The sequence below is a fragment of the Micrasema longulum genome, unplaced genomic scaffold, assembly GCF_059751315.1.
Source record: "Micrasema longulum isolate JH-2025_06_02 unplaced genomic scaffold, ASM5975131v1 h1tg002627l, whole genome shotgun sequence".
In the NCBI taxonomy this organism is placed as follows: domain Eukaryota; kingdom Metazoa; phylum Arthropoda; class Insecta; order Trichoptera; family Brachycentridae; genus Micrasema; species Micrasema longulum.
The window spans coordinates 15,601-40,630 of record NW_028279762.1 but is presented as its reverse complement, the minus strand read 5'-3'; the positions used below and the strand labels follow the sequence as shown (position 1 = coordinate 40,630).

Here is a 25,030-nt window from a genome sequence, read left to right as displayed (position 1 = left end):
ATCATCGTCTTTTTTATTTCAGTACTCAGTAGTGCATAGATAACTGCATTGGTAATTAAAATGTGATATATTTTAATAATCTGTTACACAAATGTAAGTCTTACGTTATGCTAGTCTAAGAACTATTATAAATTGCAGTTTAAACAACCTTTAAAACAAATATTTCACATCCGGGTGGATTCTTATCGGGGTCGATAAGAATAGAACCCAGTACCTCAATAACTGTTGGTGAAAACGTCAACCACTATACTACGCAGTGGACTCTACTCGACATCCGATTCCATTATGTTTACTTGAGTGTAGTCAACGAGTCAAAAATTATTTACCGGGGGTGGTATTCTGAATGGTATAGCGAACGCAGATAACGCTTTTTTAGTGTGTATTTAGTACAAAAAACGCGCTAAAAAAGCGTTCTCTATGCGCGTTATACCATTTGGAATACCACCTCAGGGTTCTCGTTTTATTTCACAAACATAAATGTATTCTAAATGTTATTAAATATTTGTATATAACCACTTACCGACTTTTCTATGTCTACCGGATTCAAGACGTACCCACCCCTTCGTCAGGATACCAATAAAACCAACATGCAAAACCCACTATACACCTTCACCATAGTTGTTGCAGAAAAATATAAAACCAACACGACATGCATTTTAAAAAGCATGACGTGTATTCTTTATCCACCTGAATTGTACTTTAACCACTCTTTGTTCGAAATATTAGACAAATTTAGTCGAATCGGCTTTAGGAAACGGTAAATAATTTGGTATAAAATATATAAACCAATTAGGTCAACTTCATACAAATATTTACTGTGATCGTTTTTTATAACTATTTTTGACGCTGAAACAAGTGAGAATTTGTTGAAAGTATATTTTTAAACGTCGATAAACGTTTTACAAATGTAAAAAAATACCAAGAACCAAAATAATAATGATTAAATGATTTACGCGACTTGGTAAATTAATGTGATCCTTCGTGATCTAATTACGATTTCATCCGGTACCTAAATGATCATAGGAACGCTGGAACGCGGTACATCGCTGCACACATGTCAAATACGTCACGTCAAATCGCTTGTTCCTTATTGTGTTGGTAACCTTAAAATAAGTTTACCTGGATTTCTCGGCTAAAATATGTTTTAAAATCATATTTTATTTATATTTTAACCCACAGATATTGACGTCTTGTTTTCATAATTTTTAATTCAATAAAATTACAATGCCTACTATAAGTGTCAAAAGAGATCTTCTTTTTGAAGCCCTTGGAAAAAAATACAGTAAGTTAAATTTCAATTTAAATTATATACTTATTATAACTTATATTATAACAAATTATAAATAAAAAAAGGTCTGCCCTCGGAGTATTCAATGATATTTAAAATAAAAGTAAGTATCCAGTAAAAACTAATTTGTTTTTATTTCGTTTCCAGCTGATGATGAGTTCCAGGGTTTGTGCTTCGAGTTCGGACTGGAGTTAGATGAAGTGGTAAACATTTGACTATTTATGAAAATGTTTAAATAAACCTTTCTGGAAGAACAGCTTAATTCTTAGATTGCTTGAATATTCTTTATTCTTTTTATGTGTGTTGTTTTTATGCGCCATTTTTATGCAAATTCACCTCAAGATATAAAATTAATGAAAAAAGTGGGATTTCAACTGAGATCTGAACTGATTGAGACTATCGATGATTTGCAAGTGTTGAGGCTGTAGGGTTCATAGTCTATAGTCGATGACACACACACGTGTGAAATTAGTTCACCCGAAGAAGAGTAATGACCGACGATGCAATGTCATCATTTTCTATCAAATCCAATACATACGTATAATGCAACTCTCACAGTATTGCACGTTAAACAAGGAGCATTGTTCTTCAGTACATTCACATCGTCCCTACCATAAAGAAATGAACTACAAAGGAACATCGTCTATAAAGAGACCACAGGACGCAACGCCAGTCAGTCAGCCCAACAAGTTCAGTCGACCAGTTAACGGCAGTCAGTCCAGTTCACTCAGTTCCAGCATGTAGTTCAAGTGCAGTTACTTCAGCTCCTTATCGCCGTAACACTCGCCTGACATAATTCATTATTTATTCACCATGTAATAAATGTACATCAAACAGCAACCTCGTGTCTTCTTTGTCAATCGCTAACTGAAGTAGGAACTCCAACCCTCAACAACCTATTCCTACGAGGCAATTGGTTCCAGGCAGAAGGGCCGATCTCCGAACCTAGTGTTCGGGCACTGCCGGATTTCGGCAAGTTTTCCTCTGCCTGAATCCAATGTTCTTATACTCTCGCTTTTTATAATTTATTCTTCATACCTCATATGTACATATTGTCATATTGTAGACGACAGAAAAGCAAATGGTGGCAAAGGAACAAGGAGCGCAGGCTGCAGAAGGGGGTTCTGAGGAAATATTGTATCGCATTGATATTCCCGCTAATCGTCACGACCTGCTCTGCCTCGAGGGACTTGTTATCGGGTTGATGGTGTTTCAAGGAAAGTAAGTTCAACAACACAGTTGTCACACACTTAACTAATTATGGCTTCCAGGTATCTATGAATAGAATAATCCACCATGTAAATTTCAACAAATTCCTTTGTTATTTTTGTATTAATTTTGCCGGTTTTAATTTTAGCGTTATAAACTGATCTATAATTTTTGTTAGTGTAAAAAACTATTCCTTTAATTCCTTGTTGTCAGAAACACTATTTTCCAAGTTTAATGTCCAAGCTCAAGTCTTTATAGAGCCTGGCTACTGAGGCTACTGGCTCTCATATTATTAACTCTCCCCTTCCAAACTCAGGTCCTTAAAGTATCATCTAATAGGTAGGGGGCGAGCGGTCTACATACTTAAGATTTAACCAGTAGTCTCCCGAGGATGCGACTTCTTCTGTGATATAAAAGCTGGGTCTTACTGAATACGTACTCAGTATTTTTTTATTATACAATTTTCTTATTATTTAAAGGTTACAACCTCCAGTATACACGGTGACTAATGCTGAGGATATTCACTCTCTCCACCTGACTCCTTCGACAGCCCAAATTCGGCCATTTGCCGTAGCGGCCATCCTCAGGGATGTCACCTTCACTCAGGAAGCTTACAACAGCTTTATCGATCTACAGGTAAATAATACTTTATCATATTTCAGAAATTAAATTTCTCCGTGCCCGGCGGGTTAAAAATATAGTTCTGTGTGTGAAATAGAACCAGAATCCTGGACAACACTTTCGATTCGAAGGCTACTCTCGGATAAAAATCTTGGATAAGGAAATCAAGTAGCGTTTAGTCTGCCTCTTGGTGTAAATTGTTGGCGCATTTGCTTACCATGCTTGAGGTCCTGGGTTCGATTCCTAGGAAGCTCCACATGAAATATTGATTTAAAAGGTGGTACTACACTGCGGTGTTTCATGTTCCTGGACTGGCGTCTGTAGCATAAGGCTGATCACCTTACCCGATCACCTTTATGTTACAGATGATCGATACACGCTGCATTTGGTGTTCTAATACAGTACCCTATGCACCATCGGGTGTCAACCAGGGTGAGATGGTGATATTTAAAATATTTGTTAAGTAGCCAAATTGCCAAAAATTTTATTATGTATGTAAATTAAAATGTCACCCTTACCTTCATATTTTTTGTTATAATTTATTATTATTATGGTTAACTTATATAGTGCCATTATTGTAATATAATACCTCAAGGGCGCTTTACGTAGTGATTCTTTAGATAAATAAATTTAATTAAAGCATTTAAATTTGTAATTTAATTAAAACAATTTATTTTGTCTCTTGTCAATTTACATACCATGGATTTTTAAAAATGATTTAGAGAACAAGTGGGTTTTAAGTTTTTTTCTGAAACATCACTTCACTTTCACAGCCTCACACCTCTGCTGGGAGAGCATTCCATGCCATAGGGCCTGCGACCGCAAATGCGCATTCACTGAATTTAGTGCGCTGTTTGCGTAGAGGTATAATAAATTTTCCTCTCACCGTAGACGTAGCTGATCTAAGCGTAAGACACCTGTCAGCTAGTTCATCTGGAATACATAGCTCCTAGATATTCCGGAGCAGAGTTGTGCAGTGATTTATACATAAGCCAACAGAGTTTATATTCCACCCTCTGTGGAAAACGTAGCCAGTGCAATTCCCAAAGTAGTGGAGTGATATGACTAAACTTAGAGATTCCGAAAATAAGTCTCGCTGCAGCATTTAATACAGACTGTAGGCGAGTCATTTTGTTCATTGGTAGACCTGCATAGATACCATTACAATAATCGACTCTAGATACTACAATCTCATTTATTAATTGACAGGCGGCATCAACGGGCAAATTTTTGCATATGCATTTAATTTGTCTCTGCTGGTAGAAGCATGAACTTATCGTTCTACTAATTTGAGCGTCAAGAGAAAGGTCAGAATTAAGTAAGACTCCCAGTAGTTTAACGGTTCATTTATACTGTATATGATTTTGTAAAATGAGTGAAAACACACTTTATTAAAAAAATAATATAAAATATTGACCTAATCAATTTTATAGCTTATTAAAAAAATGATAACTCAAAACTCAATTCAAATAGTAGACATATCATCGGGTCAGTGCCGAAACCTTGAATCTTCTAAATTACAATTTTGAGATATTAAGGTTTATTTTATATTTTATTCAGATAACAAATAAAGATACAATATTACTACTAAATACAATTTTTTACATTAATTAAAGACATATATTTACATTAACGTTTCCCATAACGTAAAAGAAATAAACAATTCTTGTGTACATAATGGGGAGTGACATCTTACAAGAGTTTATTTTATTTTAATTATTAATATTTTTAGGATAACATATATAAATTACAAAAAAATACATAAACTGTGTTTTTAATCAGTGCTACGTAAAGAAGAATTAAAAATGTAACTTTTCACTTTTTTTTTTTTTAAGAAAATAAGAAATATTAGCGTTCTTATAATTTACCCAAATATTTCGATTTTGGTGGCCATTTTCTACTAGTTGTAAATAACTCACTATTAGAAAATTTCATTTCATTAAAGAAAAATATTCCTCTGTACGTATTTCAATTCAATTCAATTAATTTATTTTAAATATAACATATACATTACAAAAGTACATTCAATACGTACATATTATAAAAAAGAAAAAGAAATACACGAAAGAGACTCATGTCAAAGTAGTAAAAGAATCCTGCTCCGGAAAACCCCTTCGGATACATGGAACAGATCAATATCCAGAGCGATGTTGTTCAGCATAGCGGTAGCCCTTCCAACAGGCATAACCATAGGCAGGTTGGTCCTGAATATCGGAATATGAAACAATCTATGCTGACGCTGTCTTAGGTAATTATCAGGAACATACAAACCAATGCTCATCATAATTTCAGAATTATCGATCATACCGCGCAACAATCTATAAAAATGTGTAGTCAAATACACATTCCTTCTAGTCTCTAAACTGTTGTAGCCAAGCATACCCTGGAGAAACTCGGTCGGGTAGAGCCAAGGATAATACCCACACCCTCTCATGTAGAGATATCTCAGAAACTTCTTTTGGATTTTCTCTATCATAAGAGAGTACTTCAGTTCATGTGGCCCCCAAATCATCGAGCCACTCTCGAGTCTACTTCGCACCAAGAAGTTGTAAAGAGTTCTCAGTACGCGGGTATTTTCGAAAACCCTGTCAGTACGCAGAACAAATCCTAACATCTTCAATGCATTACCACTGATTGTCTCTATGTGTTCATGAAATGGGAGAGTGCTCACAAATCTAACGCCCAGATCCTTAACATTCGATGTTCGTATCAGATTCTGGTCATTCATTTTGTAGCGAAAAAAAAGAGTTTTTTGGGCCCTAGTGAAGGACGTGACCGAACACTTGGAAACATTAAACCTAAGTTTGTTTCGCCTTCCCCATTCAGATATATTAGATATATCCGCTTGGAGAAGACGAAAATTGTCAGAAGTTGTCATCTTTAAGAATAGTTTTAAGTCATCCGCAAACAACCGAAAACGCGAGTTCAAAATTACATTTTTAATATTATTAATGAAAATTGAGAACAACAATGGACCCAGGTTAGAGCCTTGCGGGACACCCGAGAAAGTATGGAAACACTCCGACGCGAATAGACCGTAGGAGACGTATTGGTTTCTGTTTTGGAGGTAGCTCGCCATTAATTTTAACATACCATCCGAGAAACCGATCTCATACAGCTTATTTAATAAGACATCATGGTCGACAGTATCAAAGGCCTTGGCGAAGTCATTATATGAACAGTCTACCTGATGTCCTGCATCCAGAGCTTCCGCAACTTAGTTTGTAAAAACCATTAGATTGGTTTCAACCGAGCGGCCTTTCCTGAACCCATGTTGTTCATCAATAATAAATGGCTCTACTCGGGAAGTGACGATTCTACATATGATAATTTCAAATACCTTCGTTGGTGCAGAAAGAACAGCTACAGGTCTGTAATTTAGTATAATGATGTTGTGCTGTAGTTGTTTTTAATTTGGGAATATATGTTTATAGTTTGGTATTTTATATTTACTTAAATTACATATATTTAACTAGCTTCACAATTTCATATTCACTGTTTTGGAAGTGTATACTTTGTTAAAAACTTCTTCTTCTTCTTCTTCTCGTGATGCTCCTATCGGAGGTTGGCGACCATCACTTTAAAACTCCGCTCGATCCTGTGCCATTCTCACGAACTTTGGTGCATGTTTCCAACATCAAAATCATTATTTTCAAAATGTCGCTACTGTAACAGACGCGGCGGATCACTCCTTCGTCCGTAGCAATCGCGCCCGTCACAAGAACTGTATTTCTATAGGCGCTGGTGTCAAACGCAGAGTGGCCGGGCGTAGTCGGCCTCGGCCGACGAACGATAAGCTCCGGGGGAGGTATCGTCGCCTAGAGATCCCTTGCGGGGTCGCTAGCGAGTAGCGCTGGCGGCCGCAATCCTGAGTCAGGCAACCGGGTTGTAAGGCCGGTATCTCTCCGTCGGTGGGAACGGCGGGGTGTGTTCCGGGGAAGTATCCAAGGGTCCAAATTATCCGGGGTCCAAAATCCAGTCCAAAGAGTATCCGAGTTCCAAGTCCAGGGGGGTAGCGGTGTTCGAATACAGGTGGCGATGAGGTCCGGTTTGAAGCGAGGTAGGGAGGCGAAGTGGAGAGTAAAAAGCCTTAGTAGTGTGACGAGATGACTGACTTTATTTTTCCCCGGCGGGCTATATATACAACATATTTTTCCGTGCGGCGGCGGGCTAGGCCAATAGCGGGCGGTACTAGGTTCACAAATCACGCGGCGAGAGAGATAGCGAGCACATTTGCCGGCTCTATCGGTCTCTCTCGCGCCACGTATAAGGTCCCCACCCTCCCGCTACCCGGCCGCAGTTCCCCGCCGACCGCGCGGCGATCAACACTCATACAGAACAACATAAAAACACATTATGGGCATACAAATATTTTCATGAATTCTAATCTATATGTGGGCTTCAGTATGGCGATGACCACCCCCGAAAGTGACAAATACTAGTCTTTATTGAGGAGGTGGTACATCGCTTACACATACTGAAGCCCCCTATGCTACATTAAAGCCCCAGGAAGGGCCGCCAAGTTGGTGCATGTGCTTTTACGTCGGCAACAGCTACCAATCTCTGAGTGTCGTTTCCAACTCAGCATGATCACCGTAAGTCTCTACAAGAACCCCGTGCGCTTCAACTGTCGATTTTTTTTGAAGAAATGCAGTAAAATTCCCCGCAAACACAAAACTATAAAAAAAGTAGATTCTCTCTTTCGGTATTGGGGTATTGTGACATGAACTGACGACAAACAGTCAGCAGCAGATGTTCAAGACGTCAGGAACCTGATGCCTTGTGAATCAGGCAAGCATGATTAAGGCTCTCAGGAGGCTTCTGCAGTATATGACCCAGCCAGCCATATTGCCTCCACTTGATGACAGTTGTTACTGGAGTTTGCTGCGTCCTTTCTCTTATTTTTTTATTGTGCACTGCGCACCTGAAATTCTTCTTAGACACATTCCCAAAACTCGGTGGTTTGCTATTTTGGGCCCTAGTGAGCTATCCTTTGAAATTGAAAAGCTTTAAATAATAATAAAAAAAGCGTCAATCTATTTATATTCAGGTTCGATGGTATATGTAATTTTTCGAGCCTTATCAACTACTGATAAAATGCTCTAAATCTTCCGAGGTTTGGTCTCAAGGTTAGCATGTATGAAAGCCCACTAAAAGTACTTTAAAAAATAATGTTTTTTGGTGAAAACAATTCATTGCATTTATCAGATATTTGTTTTCAAAATCTCATTTATTGAAACAATTGAATATAGGGTCAAAGCACCAGTAAATGACCACCCCCCAGTAAATGACCACCCCCCAGTAAATGACCATTGGTTAATAAAACACAATATAATAAGAATTGCTACATGTGTCCACTCAAAAAACTTTTAACACTAGAAACTATGACATAAGCAGTAGGCGGACACATCTTTTGGTAAGAAACACATCTATCAGTTTTGAACTGTGAGTTGTCAAAAGATAATAGTGCATCTTCCCGTTATTGTTCTGAAATTGATAGTGTTTTTATAAGGAAAGGTGTGGTAAGTGTTTTATTTAATGCTATTTCTTATGCAATTCTTTGAATTTATCCATATTCTAATGTGTTAGGGTGTTTTATAATGTTATGATGTAACTAAATCCGAGTATTATTTTTACTGGGGTAGTAGTGGTCATTCACTGGTGATTCTGCTATTTTTTTAGAGTAATATTGATTATAATTGTAATACTCATATTTCAATAAAAAAGTAAAAGTTCTTCTTTTAGAAAAATTAATGTGTTTTTTATTGTTTTCTTTTATTTTGTACGCTTAAATAATGAAATTTATACCTTTAATGTGGATTTCACTACAAACTGAACCTTGAACGGTCATTCACTGGTGCTTTGACCCTAACTATGATGGTTTCACGAGTACGTACCGTGTTTTAAATATGAATAAGGAAGATCGTAAAAGACTTTACTCGAGTCAAACATTCAAATAGATTTTTCTCAGTATTGGCAATAATGCATTTAGAAGATTTATCCGTATACTGATGAGATAGTATATTTCACTTAAGACACTGTTAAAATTTTAAAATTGGATTTATATCCAATTCTAAATTATACCTTGGTAAAGGAGCATGTGTTACTTCAAAACCAGTCGGTGATAAAATAAAAAAATATGTAGTTGAAATCTTTTTTTTCTTATTTTATTGCCAACTGGTTTCGAAAAAGCACGTGCTCCTTTAGCGAGGTAATACTGAGCACAAATTCTGGTTGATTTTAGGATAAGCTGCACCACAATATATGCAGGAAACGTACCTTGGTTGCTATTGGGACCCATGATCTGGACACTCTTCATGGTCCATTCACTTATGATGCTTTACCACCTGATCAAATTAAATTTGTACCTCTAAACCAAAAGGACGAAATGACCGCCACCCAAATAATGGACTTCTACTCCGTAAGTTTCATTAAATATAGAGTTTTCACCGTGAAAATTAATAACTATGCCACATAGTATTGTATTCGACTGATTTAAAATCAATTAACTGTTCTAAATGACTGAAAAAATGTATTAGATTTATAGATATTTTGATAGTTGTACCTTTTTAATCTCTCGGTAAGCCGACTCTGCCTCACACTGTTGGGGTTGGTGCATCCGCCTACACCTACATTCATGTAACACATTTGATTGGGATATGCTGCATTTGGTGTATCAATGCAGTGCCCTATGTGCCACCGGGTGTGGATAGGGGTATGGTGATGATGTACCCTTTTATTTATTTAATTTTTCCCTTATAGTATTCCCAGGGTGAAGCTTTTTCTCAGTAATCAATGTTGTTTTTTTTTTTCAATAATAATAAAATATTTACATTCTTATGATTTTTTTTTCTTTTTAGTTTATTCAGAAAAAAATATACAAGTGTGTAATATTACAACTTAATAAAAAAAAATTGAGTGATGTCGTACAATAATGTGTTTATTTTATTTTTGATAAGTAAATATTTTCAGTACAAAATTACAAACAAATATACAAATATATAATTACATTTTCTATGGGTTGTAAAAAACTCATTATTATAAAATGGAAACCTCTTTGTGGTAGAGTGGAGTTTGAATCTTCAAAGGTTCACATTCGGAAGTGAGTCCGCGAAGTCCATGAGACTACAAACTGTTTCTCTGACTAAACATTATGTTTTTAAAGTTTCATTTTTATGTGGTGCCTAACTAATTGACCATAATTGTTTGTTCCAGAATCATGCGCAGTTAAAGCAGTTTTTAGGAATCATTCGGGATAGTCCTGTCTATCCAGTTATCAAGGATAGGAATGGAGTTGTCTTGTCATTGCCTCCAATTATCAACGGTGACCATTCTAAAATTAGTAAAGATACAAAGAATGTCTTTATCGAATGCACCGCTACTAATCTTGCTAAGGTATTTATTTGTTTGCAGACAAGTACTAGATTTAACCCTTAAGGCTGTATACACTGCTACAATTTTGTCATTTTGCTTATCACCAGATCAGACCAATCTGAACCAGGCTCAATGTCTTACTAGATTTTTTAATCACTTATTTGGTGTCTATTCTTTAACAATTTCGGTAATTTTTATGAAATTCAAAATAATGTTCCCTCACCAGGGGAAAATTAATTCACCTGTGCCGGGTAAAACATTTATATATGTTTTTAAACATGCCCTAAATACATAATTTATTTAACAAAATTTTGCTTTTAACATTTATGCTTTAAAAACTCATAAATATAAACACTTTTTAGCTATTTGGCCTGATGCATCAATCCGTACGCAACCCACCTCCATTATTAATTTCTTGATAGAAATTTTATAGTGACAGTACTTAAAGTTTGAAGACGTGAGTGATGTGAATGAAAATATTATGGTTGCAAATTTTTGAAAATGTGTTATTTATATTATATAAATAAATATTTTATGTACAGCCCTATCACATAAATCCAATACACCATAAAAAAGTAGCAGAAAACCGATTTTGAGAGCGAATGAATGGTGTTAATTATCAATAATTGTACTGGTGTTCAAACTATATATTGATTGATTTGGTGTTTATTTTGTAGAACTCCATATTTAAACTTATAATTAGAAATCAAACATTGATTTGAGTCTACTGAACACTTTATTTTATTTTTACAAATATAAACATTTTATATGTTTATAAACTATATCCCCAAATATCTCTGCTCTTTGCTCTTGTCACATAACACCTTCATCCACTCATGTCTCCGATTGTCCTAATGGATAATGGAAGTAGGTTGTGCACTTCAATTGAGAAGTAGAACCAATCATCTTTGGCCAAAAGTCATATTACTTTCAGATTGTTGTAGCAGCAACTAATGTTTGTGTAACTTCCAGGCGGTCGTCGTGCTGGACACGTTAGTTTGTATGTTCTCCAAATACTGTTCCATGCCATATTCTGTCCAGAAGTGTAAAGTCTTCAGCCCCGATGGGTCGTGCCAACTGTATCCTGAACTGCGATACCGATCTGAAGTTGTTGATGTACAAAAGACCAATAAATATATTGGAATAAAGTAAGTCATATTATTCCTGACCCTAAAGATGTTAAACCATTCTTCGAGAATGTTATTAATCCGCTTAATGGTCATTAAAGAAAAGTAAGACTAAACCGAGGGGTTTGATTTATACCTAATATCAATATCAGTGTTTGTATTTAGATACATTTCAAATTTGTGTAATAACAGATATATGTGCCCTGTAAAGTAAAATAAACGAGGTGCCATGAAGACAAAAATATGGTATCGAATAAATTCTCAAATATAAAAATACTTTACATGTAAAACATTCAGATTATTGTGGTTGTTAAATTAACATGTTCAACGTAGTTTTGTTACCCAGTACATAGCCGGTTTCATCGCATTCTTGACACCAGACAAATTTCAGCGAGGTTCCTTATTTATGGCTTTGAAGGAAGATATTTTTGCATTACATAATAAATTTAGGATGGATACTGACATGTCTAGGTGGAAATTTAATTATGACTTTCATAAAACGTGAGTAATTAGCTTTGAAAACTTAAATTTTTACCACAGTTTTGTCATAAGTGACGTAATCACAATCATCTTCAGACTGAACAAATTTTCATGTTATACACTTTTTGAGACAATATTTATTGATTGATTACACTGTCATTTGGTAATCCAATAAGCTATCTAAGTGTAAACTCTCTTAAAAATAACAATTATTGACGATTGACTGGAGTTATTGGTCTATGTCATTTATGTAACTAAAGTACATTTACAGTGACTGGACTGCTGTACTCGTGCGAATCGCGAGCCCATTAAGTGATATTGTGTGATTGGCCCATTTCATACCATAGCCAAAATCCACACGGCGTGATAACTTAGCGTGGATTGATATTTATTGTATTATAATTATTATTTTATTATAGTTATTTATTTAATAAGAGGCAAACGCAAAAACCCATTACACCATAAGACTAATGAATCTCCACTCGATTTCCTTTTGCTGGATTTTTAACCGAGACTTGCCACTGAACGAATTTCAAATAAATACAAAATAATAAATTAATGTCTCTCTATCTTAATTTTACTCTGCCTTGTGGATTTGGACGATACGTGTGAAATGGGCCATTGGGCCATTCTTTGTCGGATATGACGCGGCTGGTTTGTTTATTTGGAAACTCTAGTAATAATGAACAGTAGAATTCTTCTCGGAATTAAAATAGCAAAAATTTAATGTGACTAATAATGTATGTATTAAACTTTCTTTCGTGTTTTTTTCCAGCGAATCTGCAGACTCTTTAGCTAAGCTTCTGACTAGAATGTGCCTCCCCTCCGAGCGCTCGGGTGACGAGCTGGTCGTGGAAGTTCCTCCTCTCCGACACGACATCATCCATGCCTGTGATATTTACGAGGATGTTGCCATATCTTACGGGTGAGATAATTCTACTGTCCAATTCTGCCTTTTGTCTGATTATGGAGAAAATTTGTACCATATCTGTTTTGTTTTTTGTACCTACATAGTTGCAGATAGCCTAATAGAATAGTTATCCACTGGTTGTCGTAGCAAACTTGGTTATATGGCCATCTGTAAAACTGGAGTTATGGGTTCGATTCCTGCCAGTTGCAAGAAAAAAAATCCAAGAAATATTTTTTCTTAATTTGTCTGGATTTTATTCATAACTTCTTTTCCGTTTCTCTTTCTGTTGACAAGCCTCTAAACATAGAGGTTTAACAAGTTATTCTATTATATTAAGAGGAAACACGGTCTCACCTTTCTTCATACAAACATATCCCCATATTTCCTCCCTGGATTATGTTATCAGAGCAATTATTGTTTATACACCTATAGATATTTACCATTGTATCCCTATTGTTTTATTTTTTCGATAAATTGTTAATTGTGGGAACTAGAACCATCAAAAAACCCTTAAAAGCTCTCATTTTTATCTGCTGTTTGCCGACGTACGGTATACAAATATGATAAAAATTTTTGAAAAATGCAGAAAGTACTGACACAGAATTTCATTATCATTCTGATGCTCTTTCTTAAATAAAAACAACAAAATCAATTCAGTTTTGGGACGGACAACGAACGGAAACGTCAATTTTGGTGCTTTTAATTAGGCTTAATCAGTCCGATGTGCAGTTGTCTTTTTCGCACAGTACCGGGGAGGCATTTTCGAGTGACACGAAACCAATGTTGAAATATCTATTCATAAAAATTATTCGCTACCGCCTATACTCTTAAGCTAGGTTATTTAAGATAAGCAATTATTGGTGAATCAATGCACTATTTGATATACATGAGGGCTAAAAGAATGTGGATGCACAGCATTTTAAAAATATTTTATTCTTTGATGTAATTAACAATATCTTCTTATGTAACGAGTGATAAAAATCGCGTAAAAAGGTAATTAAAATAAAAAGTACACAATATCTAATAAAATAGTATAGATGAGGTAAAACAAAGGTTATATGCAATCAAGATTGTTCTGTAAATGTTTATACTCAAAAGAAAAATATTTATCAGTATAGAGATTTGCATTTAGTTATTTATATTTTAGTGAAATTTACAATGCGTATGGTAACACGAAAACTCTTCAAAGTTTATCTTTGTTGGTTTTTAGATACAATAAGATTCTTCAAGGAAAGACACGAAAGACAGTAGTGGGGGCTGGTTCGGCTTGCCAACTTCCAGTCAACAAACTCTCAGAGCAGCTCAGGATGGCAGCCGCCCAGGCTGGCTGCACCGAAGCCCTAACTTTCACTCTGGTAATGCATCAAATGGAATAATACAAAATTATGTAACATCAATAACTCTATGATACGGGTTTTAATAATCCAAATGAAATAGACCCGCTTATTTCTGTCCCCGTGGCCGGGCGGAATAATTATTGGCTCTTGAATTTTACACATTTATTTCAGTGTTCCCGCGATGATATTTCGACAAAACTCGGAGTGACTATTGAATCAATTTCTGCCGTGCACATTTCCAATCCCAAAACTTTGGAGTTCCAAGTGGCCAGGACGCTGTTACTTCCGGGACTTTTGAAAACTCTTTCAGCTAATAAGAAAATGCCCCTACCAATTAGGCTATTTGAGATCAGTGATGTTGTTCTCAAGGACGTTAAAGCAGGTATGAATAAGAAATTAAATAAAAAAAATTTTTTTGTACAATTCTACATAATTTAGTCATTATACATTTGATCTAGGTACCAATTTCGTTATAAGTAGGGTTTACACGAGGACAGGACGAAATTGACGTGTCCCAGCATCGGACCTATTGTTGTGTGAGCATAAATTTAAAGGACATGACAATGGATCGAGACATTGTTCTAGAGATGAATAGGCAGGCTATCTCCGCAGGACAATGGATTACCCTCACCACCATGCACGGCCATATTGTCTTCGTGCGCTTGCACGCAAACAGGAAAGAAGGACAATAGCCACTTTCTCTGCGCGTGCGTGTCATACCCGCGCATTTCTGTCAAAAATGTCGCATAGATGGACGATCATCCGAAGAAATTACAAAGTTAATATGTATATATAGTGAACACGATTGCTTATAGCGCATTGATCACCCAACTTATAAGAACAAACAGTGCTGAGATAACGCAGCAGAGGCAATTTTAGCTGCTATGGAAATGCCCGGGTTTCACTCCTATTATCCAGGTTCGTTCTCCAACGATTTCGTTGATTGCGGGGGATACGTTCTGGACATGGCCGTGGTAAGCGAAATTTCGCGATCAAAGGGAGATTTTTCAGCTGATTCTATATCTGCACTAGCCGATTCGCCAATTATTTTACAGCAATGCAAGTTTGATCATTGTATAAATCGATCAAACCAACCTTTGCTTGCTTTAAAAACTTCTCCATTTTGAGATTTTAAATGATCCCAAAGATTATTTAATTTTGTCTTTTTGTTGCACAATTGATCGCACTGTAGATTCAGGCAATTTAAAACCCCTACCTACAACTGCAAACTTATCATTAATTTTAACTATTTTTAGTTTCTTTTCTAAAGTCACTGCATTGTGAAAAACATCGCATTATAACGAATCTGCACTCACCTGTACTACTTTAAAAAATATATATATTATAATATTCATTTTAGGTATATCAAGGACATATTAGTGAGGCTGTGAAAATGAACTATTGAGTTGCTTAAAAAAACTAAAAAAATAAACATAGGTAATAAATAAAGGAAACCATGAATATACCATTTGAAATATATGAATAGAAAATGATGGCTTTACCAAAGTATAAAATAAATAGTATTTTTCGCAAACTCGCTCGTAGCACACTTTGTCAAGTATTTATTTTTGCATCATTCCACGTGTGAACTACATTCAAATTTTTGTATTGTTCCATTGTCCTGTCCCGCGAATCCAAAATGTTCAGAGCCGGGACAAGGCAATATTGCCATGTCTGTTGTAGTGTGCTCGTGTGAACCCAGCTTTATGATTTATGGATGGATAGATGTATCATCCATCTGTTACTTTTATTATTATTATTATTATATTTATTTTAAGCGAGCAGCTTAAAGCTGATATGCTTAAATCTATTTTAACGATAGTGGTTGGTGTACTTAAACTTTTCCGAAACAAATCTAGTCTATTTTTGAACCCATTGAGACTACACATTGAGATCAGCTCTTGTGGTAGCTTATTCCAACCATCAGCAACCCTATTGCTTAGGAAAGCTTCTGTGGATTTAGATTGAATTTCCTTTTCTCCAGTCTGAAACTGAGGCCTCGAAGACAAGCATCTTGTTGATTGAACATGGGATCCAAATTTGGACAGCTATAGTGACTGTTGGGTATCTTATATGTCAGGTCACCTCTTTCTCTTTTCACCGCCGTTCCTGCAGCTTTGTGAGACTGAGAGTTTCCAGTCTCTCCACATATGGAAGCTGTTGTAGGCATGGCGACAACTTTGTAGCTCATCTTTGGACTCTATCCAACAAGTTGATATCCTTAAGGGGGATTAGGGATTCCATCTCTGAAACCCGTATTCGAGAGTAGGTCTGATATAGGATTTTTAGTAGCATATTCGGTGTTATATATTATGAGAAGTCTTTTTTATAAAGTAGATAATTGAATTAGATTTTTTTGTTATGATTAATGTGTGACATTTCCATTTTAAATTATCTGTTATTGTTATTCCGAGGCCTTTTTGTTGTTTCACAGCTTTCAAATCTACACCATTTAGACTATATATAAGTTTGGGGTTTTCGAGCCGATGTGAAGAACTGTAGATTTGTTAACATTGAGTGTGAGAAACCATTTCTTGGTTCATTCATGAATACTGTTAAGGTCTTGCTTTAGTCGAGTTCAGTAAGTGGGTTAGCATACAGCTTTGCATCATCTTCAAAAATTTTGGACTTTGGGTGATGGTGGTCTATATACACCTGCAATCAAGAAGTTAAGGTTGCCGAGCTGAACATCTAACCACAACGCTTCTGCTGGGCTATCGTTATAAGAGAGGTTGCGTTTTGCATGAATAGGTATATTGCTGTAGGTGCGTGCTACATAGATAATAATGCCACCTCCCCGTCTGCCATTATGGGGAGGTGGCATTTGCCATGACTTCTATAATAAATAATATTTCATTAGTAATGGCTTAGTTAAAAAATAATCGGTATCGGCAGATGTAAATTGTAGTGACTTATTAAAAAAAATTAGTTACAAGTAAAAAAAAATTCCCTGCCTCAGTGGTGCCTATGGAGGCAGGAATTTCAGTTTCCTTTTCTTTATCTCAATCTTGGATGGTATTTTTATGAATTATGCGGTAAGCGATTGTACACTTGAGATCCAAAGAACAAGGTTATTGTATTATTACTGGTCTATAACTATTATCAAGACAGAAGTGATGTTTCATCGCAATAAATCTTTCCAGAGGTGGGTGCAAGAAACTCACGGCACGTTTGCTGCGTCCACTTGGGAAAGGCGGCCGCCTTCCAGGTGGTGCACGGCTTGCTGGACAACTTCATGAAGCTCCTGGCGGTCCCCTGGAGTAAGGCGGCTGGATACTACCTCAGGCAGGCGGAAGGTCTCGCAAACTTATATCTCTGTTATCGGACCACTTTGTTAAGGCTAATTTGCCCGAGTGGTACATCATATCTGTCTGTACGGGCGGACGAAGAATACATATAAAAATCCCGAAAAAAGAAATCGAGCGAGTCGAGTCCGCCTCACAGCTTAGCGGTTGGCGCATTTGCCTGCCACGCTCGACGACCCGGGTTCGATTCCTGATAGGGTCAACATAAAAGATTTTTTTTAAAAGGTGGTTTCACACTGCAATTTTCATCGTTCCTAAAGCGTAAGACTGATAACCGTACCTTTCTGTAACATATGATCGAGCACTGTACGTATCTTACCAATGCAGTTCCTTATGCACCATTAATTAGGTGCGGATTAAGATTTGATAATGATGTACATATTTTTATTTATTCGGGCTTTTCTGCATCGGGGCAGCAATTCAACATAGATTTTATTATAACTTTAATTGACTTAAATATAATGTAAAAATATATGTGCGAAAAGAAAATATTTAGTAATTGATTAAATACTGATACACTTTTTGTGTAAAGGTGTGTTATTGTGAAAATGAACCGAATGGAACTTTTCTGTTTTCAGATCCGGCCTACTTCCCCGGCAGGTGTGCAGAAGTGTTACTAAAAGGAAAGCCAATAGGCAAAATGGGCGTTCTGCACCCAACTGTCCTGGCGAAATTTGAACTAAGCAACCCTTGTTCCGTTGTTGAATTCAATTTGGATCCATTTGTTTAATTTAAACATATTAAAACCATTTCTCTTTTTGTACTATCTATATTTTACGATCCGCCCAAAGAACTGTTTAACATGTTCTACAGCAATTATTTTGCAAATGTATATTTGCGTATGCATTTGTAACAAAGAATGCCACCCTGGTTTTCTGTGTCATTAGATGAATTAATTCATTGTTGTTGTACTTTCTGTCGAATAAATACCGGGACTGAGTCAAAAAAACAACCACAAATCAATTATTCTATCAAATTTATTAAATCTCCCTCAAAATAGGCTCCTTCTGAAGCAATACAATTTTTCCAAAAAACAATCCAGTCATCCATGTACTTTTTGTAGACATACTCCGGAGTAAAAACGAGTTCCACGAAGCGATAATTGAAGTTTTGACATTGCTTGAGTTTTTGTTTAAAAATTTATTCACAATGATGTCTTTGTGAGTCGGTGCATTATCGTAGTGCAAAATCTAAGAGTTGTTTGTCCAAAGATTTTCTTTCTCGAACAAATTATAATGTTTATTCACATCTTGGCCGTTAGGAAGAAACTCCGAGTGAACGATACCACGAATATTAAAGAAAACAGTGAGCATGACCTTGATTTTCGAGCGACTTTGATGTGTTTTTTCAGTTTTGGCTCATCGGGCAAGCACCATTCCGATGCCTGTTGGCTAGTTTGCATGTCGTACTCGTAAACCCATGTCTTGTCACCAGTTACGATGCGCTCTATGAATGTGGGGTCCGTTCTGACTCGTTCCCGTGTGTCCTTAGCCAGTTGAACTTGTTACTGTATTTGAAAAAAAATATTGAAAACAGACGCGTCCTATGCCCAAAACATCAACCAAAATCATTCAAACCGATTCGTGAGAGGTGTTTAGTTTACTATAGTGACGATTTTTAAGCACAATTTTTTTCACTCGGTCGATGTTTTCTTCAGTATTGGACGTTGAAGGGCTCAAACTTAGCGTCAATATAGCGTACAGTTGTGCCAACAAAAGCGAAAAACAAAAATTCTGAATAATCATTTACGCGGGCCTTTTAAATTACTCAGTTCCGGTATTTATTTGACAGAATGTATATTAGTTAAATTGTGCTTGTCTCGTTTTTTATTGAAAACTACAAACTGGAGTAGCAATTCGATCAAACCGAAACTAAATGAAATTCAGTATTTAATTTTTCAGGTACTACCAAACCAAATTTAGCACATTTCGATCACCTGTTCCACGAAGATAAGATGATCAGTCCTACGCTTTAGGTGCAATGCAATGCAATGCAAATTAGGAACAATGAAATATTGCAGTTTAAACAACCTTGAACATCAATATTTCTCATCCACCCTGACGGGATGGAATCCAGGACTTCGAGAATAGCGGGTGTTACTCAACGAGGCGGGCTCGAAAACACTTAGGGTTCTGGTGTAATTTCACACACCGCCTGGGCATAAAAAAATATGGTTTTATGCTTAATATAGTTTTCAGTGTACATGCCTTTAAAATAAATAACAAACTTTTTTACAAATAAGTTTCTAGGTTTTCTAAATACATACATAAGCTGAAGTTATCAATTTCATAATGCCCTTTGTTCACTTCTCAGATGCAACAAAACATGTTGAAATTTTATACATTTCAGTTACCTTATCAATGAAGGTTCATTTATTTACTTTTTTTGTTAATTAAAAAGCTTTTTGACGCAATCTTCAATTTATATTTTTTTCAATAAGATACATTTTTAAGATGAAATGACCATTCTTTTAAACGATTTTTTTCCCTCCTGCAAAGTTATTTTTGTTACTTATGATTTGTTGCAGTTACATTTTGTTTACGCAAGAATTTTTAAAACTGTTTTTTTTCTTAGTTACTGTTAATGAAATAAACTATTTGATTTTAAATCTCAATTTTACTGTCCCCCGACTCCTTTCACTAGTTTATCTTTTCCCCAGAGCAATAATTCCCGGCCCGCTTATGGAGACGCATGTCCGTATGGATAGACAAAAACCATTCTAGGATTAATAATCGCAAAGTTAGCTACAGCTTACAGCAAAAAAATGGGTCATACGTACTCAGGTCGAGAATATCAAGCGTAGCGACAATCTGTCCGTTACGGGTTTGTTGTTAAACCAAAAATATGCAACGCTCTTTTTCTATGCAATAGAGTGGAAAGGGTTTCTCTATAAGTGGATCGCGAATTATTACTCCGAGGTCTTTTCACTCTAAAAACAGTGAAATATTTATCATTCTCCCTGAATATCGCCATATTAAAGTTTATTACAACAAAGAGGGAAAACATTTTTGAGAAGGAATATGGAAGTCTAGGCATTTACAGGGCTGTTTTTGATTCAACTAACTGGTATAAAAAGAAGTGAAAAAAATAAAAAATTGTTTGTGAAATAATTCAGCCAGATGAATCTCACCCACATAAAAGTTGCAGCTCTTTTACTTCCCAAAAAGCAACAGATGGAAGAGTTAAGGAAATGTGGATGTTTCATAGGCAGAATGGTGCGTTACAGTGTGTAAAGTAGCCACTTAAACCAGCCAATGTTCAGGTCATAAGCCATCAAGACTTCGAAAATGTTTTCCACTGTTGCAATAAATTTCAATCATATTAACTCCTTAGGGAGTGAAATCCAGCCTTGTCTACAAAAATTTGGAATATTATTTATCCCCACATTCTTGGGGGAATCAGTTTGAATAGTTTGACACGGTATTGTTTAATTATTTTTAGTTCCACAGAGCCACAGCTAGGATCTAAAAAGGCCAATGTCATAAATCGCAATATTACAGGAGAGGAACTTTTCAGCTATGTTATAATTCGTGTATATAAAATAGTTAAATATTTTTTATTTTATTTTAACTGACCCACTACAAAATGTCGTCAAAAAAATAAATGAATCTGACATTGGCCCTTACGATGACTGGCTAACTGAAGAGGTACCGTAAAAAGAGGAGTTCGACGTGGAGACACAATATCCCCAAAACTATCTACAATTACCCTAGAATATATCGAGGCTTTACTTACAGAATGCATTGAGTCGTCAAAGCAAGTTCCGAGATAATCGCATTAAAAGCTTTTTTTATTAGTTCAACGCATTATTTCTCACACAATTTTCTTTTATTTTCATTTTTTTCAAAGCTTTGAAAGTGTAATATTTTTTTTAGACGTAGCATAAAATTTGAAATCAATATCTTGCACTGGGTATTTGAAAATATTTGAAGTATATAAAGACTTTTGACTTAATGCATTCTGTCGGTATAGCCTCGATATTATATTCAAAGAACTCGACGCGTAAAGCTACAGGCTGAAGATGAAGACTTTTTTTTACATATGAAGAAATGCAGATTTATTTTTAAAATATCTGCGTTCTTATGATTTACCTAAATATTTAAATTTTGGGGGCCATTTTAAACGAGTCGTAAATAGCTCACTATTAGAAAATGGGAATCAAGTTGTGGAAGAGTGGGGTTCGAATATTGGACCTCTGATCCGTGAGTCCGCGAGACTAGCTACGGGACCACAACCCGGTTCTCACATTTTAAATTACTTTCTTTTTTATACGAACAAATAGACATCCATTTAAACATTCACAAGCATTTATTGGTAAAATCAGTTAAATACACTTGCACAATATTAATAATCAATTATGTTGTCAAAACATAAACTAAAGAATCAATAACTAAATAATAAAATACTATATCAAATTTGAATAAATACTTATAAATATTTTAGTTTCAGACTAGAAAAGTATGTGATCGTTGTTCCGTAAAATATGATAATATAATAATCGAGTAAACAGCTTAAATACGAATTAAATTAAATAGAGAATAATCAAACTGCCACATCAAAATACTGATTTGAGATATTCTAACATAAAAATAACTTAAGATCAATCCAGTAAAAGGGGAAAAGTAAATAACTGTTGTATTTCAGATCTATCAAAAGATTGGTCCATCACAAATGGGCACTGATAAAAGGATAACTCCATTAGTTTGGGAGCATTCGACTTGATGGTGAGAACTACTTTGGTCGTGACGTGTAAACAGCGAGACAAACTCAAGAATGTCAGTCTTTGGAATATATTAGTGGAGAAGTAACTTATTAAGGCACTCGTAGAGAAATAACCGTGTCGCAGTTTCAAGGATTTCAGCCCTTTGAGTTTTACCAACCTTAGTAAACTGGAGTCGAACAGACTTTTACAAGTAGTTATATGTAACGTGGTTAGAGCCGTACACTGAGAAAGCAGATTCATAATTTCGTCGGTCAATGTATCACCATAAATACACAAATGTTTGAGTATGTGAAGTTTGGAAGAAACCAACAGCTCTAGAAACTGACTAGGTATATTTTTCATTTTTTCTATGTTTATGTTACACAGATATTCGCACGAGAGCATGCTATTCAAACTTGAAGGGGTCAATGCGAAATTGGAAAGAACTATTGTTTCCAATTTACTCAAATAGTCAAAAGGTATTTCGAATGTGTAGTTCCGGTCATTTTCATCAATAATAGTTCTTGAAATAAGCGAATTACGAAAACTCAAAAATCTAAGTTCCGGCCAATTTTTTAAATCTTCGAAAATACTTTGGTCCACTTGCGATATAGATATCTCTAGGTTGGTGATATTAGGACAGCAGGCAGTCAAAGGCACTCTTATTTGGCTGTACAACTTGAAGTACTGCAGTTTCACAACCTTCAGGCGAGACGCTATCCTCGGCAGAATATTCTCGGCGATCTGCCTGTAGTTCTTCATGCACAGCACGACCCGCATGTGTTCCCACACGGCCGCAGACATGGCGAGGATGTGCCATCGCTGGCAGACTTGTTCTACCGATTGGATGCTCTCGAAATCCAATAGGGAAAATATGAAAATTAGGATTTCATTGGGCAAAATATTAATGTTGGTAGAAAATAACAGGTAGAAGTCCTCTGTTTCTGAAACATCTTCTGAGGAAGAGGCCGCGCTCCCGTTTTCCAATGAGCACATTGTCTGCACCATTTCTCAGCACAGTGCACAGGGCACAGTGTCGGTAATTACATTCGCCACTTTATCATAACCTTAAAACAAATATTCAATAAGGATCGAAACTATCGTGAAAAATACAATAAGACATGGTTTCCGATATTAGTGTGCCTCGTTACATAAACTAAGTTCACGAAAAATAGGGTGCAAAACAAAGCAAACATTCAAAATAATTCATGCACAGCGAACTACTCATAATAGTTTTAGGTTTTGGTATTAAATTTAAATAAGACAGATTATATGAATTACAATTTTATTCGTATGATACACTTACTGCGGCTTCTCCAACCTGTCTTACAGATAGAGTTTTTTACATTTTCTTCCCGAAAAAAAACATAATTCAACTCAAAAGTATTTTGACGTTTCACAAGACATAAATAGATTTCGGAGAAGCGGCAAACTCGGAAATTCGTTTTCTCCTTAAAATCAGGTCACGTGTCACTCACGTCACAGTGACGCGATATAAAGGGACCAAGACGATAGATTTACACCTAATGGGGCATTTCCTTTAGGTGAGATTTATTATTTTCCTCATCAGCCGCTTTGACTGGATTATTGAAATGCGCACATTTGTAAATTAATCTAAAGAAATATAAAACTTGACAGAATATAAGAAAACTACTGTTTTATATGATATTTATGCGAGTTAATTTTTGTTCGGCCATTATTAGTTTTTTTAAAATTATTTTTTATGGTTACATATTTACAAATTTATTAATGTAATTTACATTTAGCTATATACAAAAGCTTTGATAAGTAGTGAAAGTATACATAGATATTTTATTTTTTTGCTGATGATACATCTAAACTGCTCAACTAGTTCCCCGTTTTAAGCCAGTAAATATATTTATTTTAGAATACTTCGAACACTTGCGATTCGCTTTAAATCTTTTTTCTTAGTTTTCCCATTTTTATAATTAATATTCCATAGGAGATTAAATAAATACGCATATAATGTCAAATAAATAAAAAATGGGCAAACCGTTATAAATTTGAATGAAATTGTATAGTAATAAATTAAGCAAAGCTTCATTCATATCACATCAAAATTCAGATAAAATTAAGACACATAATATGTGTCAAATTATTTCCACAAATGAGATTTATTATTATTAGAGCACACATAAGATGTACATTTACTTATATGTGTGCTCTACTTCCAGATTTTAAAATAAATAATTCCTTATTCATTTTAGATTCCCGTTAGATATTCCCCAAATATATTATTTTGTTTGAACTGGTAACAAAACCTAATAAGGGTAAACCATCCAGTGAATGAACAATTGAGGATTTTTTCAACTTTAAAAAGTATTTTCGGTATTTACGTTTATGTCATCCTCGGTTATTAAAAAAGAAAACGTTTTCAGTATTTTGAGATATTATGTCTAGATTTTTATTAATTAATCAATATTTCTCTGATTTTACTAATGTCCGTACAATCAAAACTCTTTATTCGTGGACCAGATAACTCCGTGTTCTGGTCTCCATACCATAGAATTGGCATACCAATCGCATACATCACACTGAATCAGTCCGACTCCATATAAGTATATGTTCGGCATACTAAATGGTATAATCGATGTTCCATCATTACTGGGTCAAGTAAAATTCAATATTCCGACTCGTAGGTTAAGAAACAATGGAG

The 25,030-nt window shown here is 35.5% G+C and overlaps 2 protein-coding genes across 2 annotated transcripts; one reads left to right on the top strand and one right to left on the bottom strand.

Moving 5' to 3' along the window:
• Positions 1-1,022: 1,022 nt before the first annotated feature.
• beta-PheRS (phenylalanine--tRNA ligase beta subunit) lies at positions 1,023-20,259 on the top strand. Its single transcript, XM_088240872.1, has 12 exons — positions 1,023-1,282; positions 1,436-1,491; positions 2,355-2,509; positions 2,977-3,133; positions 9,363-9,539; positions 10,334-10,513; positions 11,465-11,640; positions 12,875-13,024; positions 14,220-14,364; positions 14,518-14,728; positions 17,490-17,642; positions 18,230-20,259. Exons 1-12 carry the CDS (start codon positions 1,225-1,227, stop codon positions 18,379-18,381), a joined length of 1,770 nt encoding a protein of 589 aa, XP_088096998.1. The 5' UTR covers positions 1,023-1,224; the 3' UTR covers positions 18,382-20,259.
• A 1,681-nt stretch (positions 20,260-21,940) lies between these two features.
• On the bottom strand, positions 21,941-23,863 carry LOC148271836 (uncharacterized). Its single transcript, XM_088240873.1, has 2 exons — positions 23,660-23,863; positions 21,941-23,420 (listed from the first exon to the last, which is right to left on the bottom strand). The coding sequence occupies exon 2, from the start codon at positions 23,359-23,361 to the stop codon at positions 22,252-22,254; it is 1,110 nt and encodes a 369-aa protein (XP_088096999.1). The 5' UTR covers positions 23,362-23,420; positions 23,660-23,863; the 3' UTR covers positions 21,941-22,251.
• Between the last annotated feature and the right edge of the window lie 1,167 nt (positions 23,864-25,030).

Excerpts from the sequence above, each read along its gene's own strand:
- beta-PheRS (XM_088240872.1), top strand. The coding sequence starts at position 1,225 with ATGCCTACTATAAGTGTCAAAAGAGATCTTCTTTTTGAAGCCCTTGGA. Across the intron at positions 9,540-10,333 it reads AAATAATGGACTTCTACTCC|AATCATGCGCAGTTAAAGCA; the intron begins GTAAGTTTCATT and ends TGTTTGTTCCAG. Across the intron at positions 14,729-17,489 it reads TCTCAAGGACGTTAAAGCAG|AGGTGGGTGCAAGAAACTCA; the intron begins GTATGAATAAGA and ends AAATCTTTCCAG.
- LOC148271836 (XM_088240873.1), bottom strand. The coding sequence starts at position 23,361 with ATGGTGCAGACAATGTGCTCATTGGAAAACGGGAGCGCGGCCTCTTCC.